At 36.3% G+C, this 8,942-nt stretch overlaps 2 protein-coding genes across 2 annotated transcripts; one reads left to right on the plus strand and one right to left on the minus strand.

The window, feature by feature from the left end:
• Nucleotides 1–2,822: 2,822 nt before the first annotated feature.
• On the minus strand, nucleotides 2,823–3,702 carry LOC107574757 (NAD(P)(+)--arginine ADP-ribosyltransferase 1-like; the record flags this gene model as incomplete). Its single annotated transcript, XM_016261197.1, has 2 exons — nucleotides 3,652–3,702; nucleotides 2,823–3,576 (listed from the first exon to the last, which is right to left on the minus strand). Coding segments are annotated over exons 1-2 (805 nt in total), but the record flags the coding sequence as incomplete, so codon positions are not given.
• A 2,365-nt stretch (nucleotides 3,703–6,067) lies between these two features.
• LOC107574758 (T-cell ecto-ADP-ribosyltransferase 2-like) lies at nucleotides 6,068–8,649 on the plus strand. The gene is made up of 3 exons (XM_016261198.1): nucleotides 6,068–6,142; nucleotides 6,218–6,934; nucleotides 8,644–8,649. Exons 1-3 carry the CDS (start codon nucleotides 6,068–6,070, stop codon nucleotides 8,647–8,649), a joined length of 798 nt encoding a protein of 265 aa, XP_016116684.1.
• The last annotated feature ends 293 nt before the right edge of the window (nucleotides 8,650–8,942 follow it).

Here is an 8,942-nt window from a genome sequence, read left to right on the forward strand (position 1 = left end):
CCATTCACTGGCGATCACAAGACATCACAAGTGTTATGACCTTTAAGATAGTCTATACATCTGTGTACTGTTTTGGCTGAGTTTGATTGAATCACGTTATCACTGTTCTTTAGATCCGTTGTTTTTTGCAGGCCTGAGGGTATCAGTGAAAAATCCTTCCTGTGCCTACACTGGTTCTATTCACTGGCGATCACAAGACATCACAAGTGTTATGACCTTTAAGATAGTCTATACATCTGTGTACTGTTTTGGTATGTATTTGATCTCTCTGCTCGTGTGTCGACATGTTTGTGTTCCAGATGGGTGTGGCCTCTGTTAACCAGCGGGAGGTGGTGATTGGTGATGGTGACACCCTACCCAGATATAAGGACCGCCCCAAACACTCATAAGGGACTCATAATGTTGCGCTAACGTTCTGATGAACTGTTTCTTGCTATTGTATGTATCGCAGTCGTTTGTTGTAGGGTTGTGTACCGGAGAGAGAGAGCTATTCTAAGTGTATTGAATCTGTTTAGTGTTTATTATTGTAAGATCAAATTCTGAAACCCTGGTTTATCTGAACGTTGCTTGTCTTGACTACGGTTTGGATTCTGATTCTGCTGTGTGTACGCCCGTAAACTTTGTAAATAACTTTGTAAATATTCTTGTAAATACTAGTTTGCCAAAGTAAGGGATGTAGGGGGTTAGACGCCATTTTATTTAGGTATCTTTTTTTCACTTTGTTTTTGGTTGAGGGAGGTAGGTAAGTTGGTCTGTATTTTGTTTTTAATTCTGTTTGAGGTTATTTAGTTGACAAAGAAAAGTCTGTTTTGTTTATTGTTTTGGCCTTGTCTGCCCCTGAAGATACTTTGTATGTATCGCAGTCGTTTGTTGTAGGGTTGTGTACCGGAGAGAGAGAGCTATTCTAAGTGTATTGAATCTGTTTAGTGTTTATTATTGTAAGATCAAATTCTGAAACCCTGGTTTATCTGAACGTTGCTTGTCTTGACTACGGTTTGGATTCTGATTCTGCTGTGTGTACGCCCGTAAACTTTGTAAATAACTTTGTAAATATTCTTGTAAATACTAGTTTGCCAAAGTAAGGGATGTAGGGGGTTAGACGCCATTTTATTTAGGTATCTTTTTTTCACTTTGTTTTTGGTTGAGGGAGGTAGGTAAGTTGGTCTGTATTTTGTTTTTAATTCTGTTTGAGGTTATTTAGTTGACAAAGAAAAGTCTGTTTTGTTTATTGTTTTGGCCTTGTCTGCCCCTGAAGATACTCCCGTGTAAAGCAAATAAAATTGTTTATTTGGCATCTCTCTGGTGTGAATTCAAATCCTTTTTCTGTTACGGCTAACCCCTAGAGGTCGTAACACAAGGTATCTATAGGTTGTGAAAGAACTTTTTTTAGTCCTTGATACAAAGAAAGCTTTGTTGTCTCCTGATTCTGATTAGTTTAGACCTCGTGATGAGTTGATTCAATGGCGTATCTGTGTCTGTTCGATAGAAATCCTACTGAGATAACGGCTCAAGCTTTGGTAAAGAATATGAAGGTCCTACCTCACCCTCAGCAGCAACTGGAGTAACTGGCTAAACAACAGGAGCACGCATAGGCCCTGCGTTCCATTCGGAAGGGCTCATCCCTACACCTACACGGGAGGTGGTGATTGGTGATGGTGACACCCTACCCAGATATAAGGACCGCCCCAAACACTCATAAGGGACTCATAATGTTGCGCTAACGTTCTGATGAACTGTTTCTTGCTATTGTATGTATCGCAGTCGTTTGTTGTAGGGTTGTGTACCGGAGAGAGAGAGCTATTCTAAGTGTATTGAATCTGTTTAGTGTTTATTATTGTAAGATCAAATTCTGAAACCCTGGTTTATCTGAACGTTGCTTGTCTTGACTACGGTTTGGATTCTGATTCTGCTGTGTGTACGCCCGTAAACTTTGTAAATAACTTTGTAAATATTCTTGTAAATACTAGTTTGCCAAAGTAAGGGATGTAGGGGGTTAGACGCCATTTTATTTAGGTATCTTTTTTTCACTTTGTTTTTGGTTGAGGGAGGTAGGTAAGTTGGTCTGTATTTTGTTTTTAATTCTGTTTGAGGTTATTTAGTTGACAAAGAAAAGTCTGTTTTGTTTATTGTTTTGGCCTTGTCTGCCCCTGAAGATACTCCCGTGTAAAGCAAATAAAATTGTTTATTTGGCATCTCTCTGGTGTGAATTCAAATCCTTTTTCTGTTACGGCTAACCCCTAGAGGTCGTAACACAAGGTATCTATAGGTTGTGAAAGAACTTTTTTTAGTCCTTGATACAAAGAAAGCTTTGTTGTCTCCTGATTCTGATTAGTTTAGACCTCGTGATGAGTTGATTCAATGGCGTATCTGTGTCTGTTCATGATAGAAATCCTACACTAATAACATATCTGTACATTTATCTAAACAATAAAAAAAAATTCCTATACTTCTATTTCTGTATATAGTACAGTATTTAATGTTTTTTTTTCTTACATCCCTACTGTGTTATTCCTATGTATGTCTGCACTATCATGTATGTCTGCATTATGTTTGTATTTTTTCACTGGAAGCTCCTGTCGTCAAATCAAATTCCTTGTGTGTGTAAGCATTCTTGGTAATAAAGCTCTTCTGATTCTGATAATAACATACATATAACATCAGTTTGAAGAAAGTAAACTGGATCACTTACCAAAAACTTTATTCCAATTTCTAAAAATTACACATTCAATTGAACAACAAGGGGGAAAATTATGTGCAGGTAATTAAGTAATTGAGCTGTGTGAAGCTCATGTAATAATGTGAATTCAAATGACTCAACATACATTTTGAAGTATTTTTTAAGGTCTTGGTTGGTTTCTTAAACAGAGCACAGTTCAGGTCACTTCTTGTTCCAGAGCTTTTCAAAGTGAACACAGTGTCACACCAGAGATCAGGCTCATCTCTTCTTGTTTTGACAGCAGTGACTTTAAACTTCTCATATGGAGGAATCAGCACCTCTTGTTCATTGGGAAACTTTGAGTATTTTTTCAGATCAGCACCTTCACAAGTGTAGATTTCAAAACAAGATTTAGATCCAAAACCCTCTGCGACTGTACGATCAAGAGATGATGATGTAAATGAGCCAAAGCGAACCTCTTTGTTCAGAACATGCTTATTAAATGTAACATTTGTACCACGATAAGTTGAATAGCATTTCTTTTGTGTTTTGTTCAAAATCTGTATCGCTTCTGTTAACAGAAATTGAAGTGAATACCATGTAAATGTCTTGTCGTCATATTTTTGTTTACCATTACGAACAGCATTATTGAAATCACGATAAACATTTATATCTGAGTTGGTGTACACATAAATGGCAATTAAATTATTCCTTGTCAAGTTATCTTCTGGTGTTCTAGCATATCTTTCACCATCTTGCCAAGTCTTCTTACAATCAGGCAAGTTAGATATTTCTTTATTTAGATATTCTGTCTCCACTAGGTGTGTCATTTTCTCTCTACAGCCCTCATATTGATCATCAACAGAATTCAGTGCCATATCCAGTGGAAATATTTGTCCTTCAACAGCATCTCTGTGATCCTGCAGCAACAGGAATTATAATGATCAATCATCAGTATTCATGTCTGTAATATTCATACTAGAACACAAGCTTACCTGTCCTAGAGCAGCTAAAATGAGAAGAAGAGCTTCAGTGATCAGCAGCATCTTGAGTCATTAAAATCCCTCAGATGATCTTGTAGATCTAGTGAAAGACAACCAGAAACACAAGGGTTCAGGTGCAATGATGTGAGTAGAAGATGAGAGAAGTGAATGTTGGCTTTTTCATATCACTTATGGTGTGTGTGTGTGCTCCGAGACGTCACAAGTGTGATAAGAAATTATGCATAATTACATGAGGAACTATATAGCCTGTCGTTGTTCTCATTCCTTAAACAGAACAGTGTAACATGAAAGTGTAATATAAAACAGAAATCTACATAAACTGAAATTATCAGAAGCGAGTAACGAACAATTCTGGAACTTTCAACTGAAGTACCTCCCTTCTAGATCAGATTCAGATGCACCCAAATAAAAATGCTTGTAGTTCTTGAACACCTTTGACTACAGTCATTATATTGGGCTCTTTTTAAAGCCAACACTTCACTCCTCAAGCCTCTGGAAGTATATCAGGGGACTGGACTTATGAAAATACAATTTAAAATTTCATAGGTCTATAAATCAACCATCAGGAGACCACAATATATTAAAAATAAAACTTTCTGCATCCACAACAGCACAAAAAGTCATATAGTTTGAGTCACAGCCCAGTCCTCATCTAAATCTATTATTCTGTCTTTACTTTTGTAATCTCTTTAAAAGGAAAAAGCCATTATCGACTGTAAAGATATGTGTTTGGGCATCATTTCATATGATTTATTCACGTAATATTAAGAATATGCTTTTTGACAAAAGCAATTTTTGTTCCAACATTGATCTTTTAAAACATTCAAATCGTCACATTCAAAATGACTAGAAATATTTTTGGAAGATCTTTGGGCCTCACAAAATGAGTGATATTTACTAAAAAAATATATGTGTGAAAGCAATTGTGCAGTGATACTCAAGAAACCAACCAAGGCCCTGAAAAATACTGAAAAATGTATGTTGTACTCTTCCAGATCACAACATGTAAATGTTCAGACTGGACAAAATTTAAATCTTCATTCATTGCATTTCTTCAAATGAAAAGATGCTTCCATTATATAACCATTTAATAACTGTAAATGAATTTGAGAAAGGATTTAAAATCGTTGATTTACTGTAAATAAAACATCAGACTTTGTACTGTGTATGTCTAGAAATATACTATAATTTAAAATGCTTGTTGTTCCTGAACCCCTTCAACTATACAGACAACTATTTTAAAATGTATCATTTCACTCCTCAAGCCTCAAAGTTGCTGTAAGTGACCATGAAGAAGAGTAAAGACTGGATGTTTCAATTGTGTAACCCTGGCCAGACAGAACATATGTTATACTGAATATCTGAGGCTCAGTGTATGCCACAGTCCAGTTCACTTCTTTTTCCTACAGGTGTCAGATAACAGACGAGGATACAAATGAACCTTAACGAATGTCTTTATCTGTATCTTATACAATTTTTGAATTACAATCATTGCATTTGCATTCCCTGAGCCTTTAATCTCCTTCACATTTCTGATATCACAGTCTCATGTTGAAAGAGGTCATGTGTTGGTCAGTTGAAAGTGGTTACTGTTAATGTATGTTATAGTATAGTATAGTACACATTTGATAAAAAAACAAGATGGTATCTTAAGTCCAGTCCCAAATAAACTTTAACAGATGTTCTTCTGGCCACCACTACAAAATAAAATTTTCAAGAGTCTTTATTCTTTATTGTTTCTCTCTCTCTGAGGCTTGAGGAGTGAATTGTTGTTTTCAAAAGAGTCCAAGATCATGTCTGTAGTCAAAGAGATTCAAGAATTACAAGCATTTATATTTGGGTGCATCACATTTGTGAATTTGTTTAAATAGGAAGGTACTTCAGAGGTGCTTTAATTTCTAGATTTCTCTTTATTTTCTTCAGTTCCTTACTGCAGTTACCTGATTACAGAATGGAAATAATGAGAGATAGTACTGCCTCATGTCATGAAGCATAAATTCTTATCACACACGTGATTCCCCGGAACACACACACACACATTATATCCAATATAAAAACGCTAACTTTCTGATCCTTATGTTTGAAGATCGCTGTTGTCGTCTGTCAGCGACTGACTTTTCTAATCTTCACCTCTCATTGTTTCTCCCGAACTCCTGACAAATAACGCTAAAAGACAACCATATTTTCAGGTAATTTGGGAGGTGGCAATTATTTTAAACTTTCTGCTATTTGGCAGAAAATACCAGTTACATAAATTTAAAACTGTATTATGTAAGAAGTTGCGGTGAACATGTTTGCAGGTTCGTTGTGCACACATTCCTTTATCGAGTAACAGATATAGGATTTGTAAAATGCCGTTGTGTTTCTGGTTGTCTTGCAGCATCTGAGGAAATTAGACTGAATCAAGATGCTGCTGATCATTAAAGCTCTACTTTTAGCTGCTCTAGGACATTTTATCATAATTTCAGCTGCTCTAGGACAGGTAAGCTTGTGTTCTAGTATGAATATTACAGACATGAATACTGATGATTCATCATTATGATTCCTGTTGCTGCAGGATCACAGAGATGCTGCTGTTGCTGCTGCAAGGAAGATATATCCATTGGATATGGCACCAAATTCAGTTGATGATCAATATGAAGGTTGTAGAGAGAAAATGGCAAACCTGGTGGTGAAAAAATATCTAAAGAAAGAATTTAAAGATGCTTCGAAAAAAGATAATAAGAATGCCACACCACCAGAAGATAACTTGACAAGTGATCATTTATCCGCCATTTACATTTACACTGGCAATCATGTATATAATAAGTTCACTAATGCTGTTCGCAATGAAAAACAAAACTACAAAGACAAGACATTTGAATGGTATTCACTTCACTTTTTCTTAACCGATGCGATACAGATTCTGAATAAAGCACAAAATGCATGTATTTCAACTTTTCGTGGTACAAATGTTAAATTTAATTTGGATGTTCTGAACAAAGATGTTCGTTTTGGCACATTTACATCTTCTTCTCTTGATCGTGCAGTTGCAAAAGGTTTTGGAAAGGTATCTTGTTTTGAAATCATAACTTGTGAAGGTGCTAATATTACAAAATATTCTAATTATCCTGGTGAGAAAGAGGTGCTGATTCCTCCATATGAGACGTTTAATATCATTAATGTCACAAACAGAACAGATGAGAATAATCTCTGGTGTAACACGGTTTACACGTTGGAAAGCACTGGAGCAAAAAGTGACCGGAACTGTGCTCTATTCAATAAACCAATCAAAGCCTTTTTTAAAAAAAGACTTCAACAACTAAAACACTTCATTTGTAGATTATTTCCCTGGATGACGATATGTAAATGATGGGCTGACCAAGTTCTAAAACTTCCTTTATTGTATCTCTGAAAATTAAAATATGGTTTCATTACACTATAACATGTTACAACTTTCACACTTTGTTCTGTTGGCTCACTACACATGGCTCACTTCCATCACTGTTTGTTCTATCATTGTCATTGCATGAAGCACCGAGATCTCAAAAATGTTTTTCCCATCTTCAGCAACCCTTCAGTTTCTGTTGTCAAATAAACAATTATGCTGCAATGAAAATGAGTGTTTGCTTTAATTCCCAAAAGTCTAACGGTATGTCACATTTAACTCTGTCCTGATGATTGAAAGGACTGAAGAGTTAATCACCCATGGCTAAAGTGATAAATATGCTTATACCTTAAATTAGTCTGAAGGCAGAATACTTGGCAAAAAAAACAAAAAACATGGAGGCTAAAGTGTTTTCCACACAGAATGTAATTTGTCTTAATTAGGTGGCCAGAGACCACTTCTGCTAGCCATCTACTGAATGAACATCCATATACATTTCTAATTTGTAAAATTTAAACACCAAAGTTTCCACTTTTCTAATGCTTACAGCTGTTAAAGCCTATTCTTGCGCTCAAATTTAAAGGGGCTCTTTGACTTTGCAAATATTACACTTTGCTTTTAACTTTACATTTTAACCAGTGGTTGAGAGATATCTGGTTGTCTAAGGGTGCTTTCACACTTGGTTCGATTGCTTGGTCCGAACCCGAGTTCGATTGCTCCCCCCTCCCCTGCCCCCGCTGGACTGTGTTCACATTATATTATTTCGGTCCGAACCACGGTTCGTTTGCGTCATCAAGCCAGCAGCTGTTTACCCAGTTGCTTATTAACGATGGCGCAGGAGAAGACGGCAAAATGCGTAGCAAGGCTCTCTTCAATTTTATATTTATGTTTTTGAACCGTGGGTTTTGTTTCCAAAGCTTCAGTACATAATGGCACTTACGTGCCTTACGAATGTACTGCAAATGCTCTAAAGTACTCTGAAGGTGAACAGAAATGAGATATACAGCTCTCTGCTTGCAGCGCGTCAGTCACGCTCGTCAAGAAAGTGAGTGAAACACACACAAACACACATTTTTATCAAATAATACGTTATTAATAGCGGTTCACTTCCGTGATTTGGTACGATTGCATTCACAGCAGCAGCAAACCGTACCAGAGTTCACTTGAGCCGTACCCCAGACCACCCTTTTTAAGCGGACTCGGGTACGGTCCCCGGGTGCGCACCCGAGTTCGGAAGACAGCGTTCACATCATCCAAACGTACCGAACTCTGACGTCAATCGAACCCGGGTGCGCACCATAAGTGCTAGTGTGAAAGCACCCTAATTGTTAAGCAGAGTGAATCCAAGTGGAGAGACAGACTAGAGATCTATTATTCTGTCTTTACTTTTGTAACTAGAGACAGACTAGAGAACCCAAAATGATCATATAAATTTATTTTTGGGTGAACTATCTATCCCTTTAACCCAGATTTTGTTCTTTAAAAGTATTGTGGTTGGTCAGAATTGGGTAAAAAGGCTTTTACTTTTTCTTTCTTGTAAGGACTTTCACTTTTCTTTTCTTTTTTTTTTTACAATTTGCAATTTGTCCTTAAGCTTCATCTTATTACTCTTACAGAACTGAATTTTTGCAGGGACATCGAATGACACTACTTGTACTACTTTTCTACTTCTGTATTTATGGAATACTTGTGAACTTGTTTTGCTTTCTTGCCTCACTGTTCAAACAAACACAAGTTCAGACATTTTAACACAAAAATGTATTTAAGACATGAAAAAAAAAATCATATTTGGAGAGACCACTGAATAAAATATGCAAAAAGTAAAGTCATACATAACTAGAACAGTCTTACACAGAAAATGATACTTTGCGGATGAGACATTCAAAAAAAAAAAAAAAAAAAAAAAAAAATATAT

The sequence above is a fragment of the Sinocyclocheilus grahami genome, unplaced genomic scaffold, assembly GCF_001515645.1.
Source record: "Sinocyclocheilus grahami isolate Dianchi unplaced genomic scaffold, SAMN03320097.WGS_v1.1 scaffold2328.1, whole genome shotgun sequence".
NCBI classification, from domain to species: Eukaryota; Metazoa; Chordata; class Actinopteri; order Cypriniformes; family Cyprinidae; genus Sinocyclocheilus; species Sinocyclocheilus grahami.